At 30.4% G+C, this 1,475-nt stretch overlaps 1 protein-coding gene across 1 annotated transcript; it reads left to right on the forward strand.

Annotated features, from left to right (window-relative positions):
• Positions 1 to 665: 665 nt before the first annotated feature.
• Positions 666 to 1,184, forward strand: LOC137839324 (uncharacterized). The gene has a single exon (XM_068648445.1). The coding sequence runs from the start codon at positions 666 to 668 to the stop codon at positions 1,182 to 1,184; it is 519 nt and encodes a 172-aa protein (XP_068504546.1).
• The last annotated feature ends 291 nt before the right edge of the window (positions 1,185 to 1,475 follow it).

The raw sequence follows: 1,475 nt of genomic DNA on the forward strand, positions 1-1,475 counted from the left end.
TAATATTAATAAATAATAATTTTGAAATAATAATTAAATTTAAATAATAATTTTTTTTTTTTATAAATATGTTGGATTTATCCACGGACTGGAGTTGGTAAGTAGTTACAGTTTCCATTACCCACGAACTAGAGTTGGTAGGTAACTACTATTTCCATTACCCATGGACTCGAGTTGGTAGGTAATTACTTTTTCCATTACCTACAGACTAGAGTTAGTAGGTAACTACTGTTTCTATTACACACGAACACATTGTTCGTAGGTAAATTACCTTCTTACACATGGATTTATATTAATAATATTAATTTTTTTTATTAATATTAATAATATTAATTTTTATTTATTAATATTAATAATATTAATTTTTTTATTAATATTAATAATATTAATTAAAATATCATTATTATTTCTATTATTTGTAATATTAATAGTATTAATAGTCCTTTCTAAAAACCATATTTAAACTCTGAGATATGTTTCCATAAACCGTCATCCTCCCCTCCTAATCTCCACTTCCATTTCTCTAATAAAATCATCTTGAACCATTTTAAATCCTTTATTTCCTACCTCCCATCATTTATTGGTAGTCGTCGAGACTTGACACAACGATATGAAGATGGCATGACAATTGTTGCTCATGATGGTAAACCAATATTTTTCTTACAATGACATGCAATCCTTCTTGGAGTGAAATTTTATCAGAACTTAAAAATTTTCAAACTCCACAAGATCGTCCTGACTTGGTCACAAGAATATTTCGAGCAAAATTTGAACAATTGAAGGAAGATGTTATTGATAAAGGACTTCTTGGAAAAGTTAAAAGTTACATGTATGTGACTGAATTTCAAAAACATGGACTACCCCATGTACATATGTTACTTATCTTACAAGATAATGATAAATTACGTGATCCAGAAGATTATGATAGCATTGTTAGAGCAGAAATACCAAAAAGTGAAGAAGAGCCACAATTGCACGAAGATGTACTGAAACACATGATACACGGGCCTTGCAGAACTCTTAATCCAAGATCACCATGTATGAAGCACAATCAATGTAAGAAAAAGTATCCTAAAGAGTTCTTGGAAGAAACACGTCAAGGTAATGCTTCATATCCACAATACAAGAGGCGTTTCAATGCATCAGTATCTATAAATAGAAATGCAAATGTTGACAACAGATGAGGGGTTCCTTAAAACCCTTGGTTGTTGTTAAAATATGATTGTCATATAAATGTTGAGGTGTGGAGTAGCATCAAAAGTATTAAATATTTATACAAGTATGTGTACAAAGGTCCAGATCGAGTAGCAATGGAGGTTCGTAGAGGATCAATTGTAGATGAAGTCCAACAATATATTGATGCTAGATGGATTTGAGCTCCGGAGGCTTTATGGAAAATATTCAGATTTACACTTTATCGAATGAATCCAAGTGTAGAAAGATTACAAATTCATTTACCAAATCGTCATCAGGTG

This window comes from Phaseolus vulgaris, chromosome 3 (assembly GCF_051622355.1).
Source record: "Phaseolus vulgaris cultivar YP4 chromosome 3, ASM5162235v1, whole genome shotgun sequence".
NCBI lineage: Eukaryota > Viridiplantae > Streptophyta > Magnoliopsida > Fabales > Fabaceae > Phaseolus > Phaseolus vulgaris.

Excerpts from the sequence above, each read along its gene's own strand:
- LOC137839324 (XM_068648445.1), top strand. The coding sequence starts at position 666 with ATGACATGCAATCCTTCTTGGAGTGAAATTTTATCAGAACTTAAAAAT.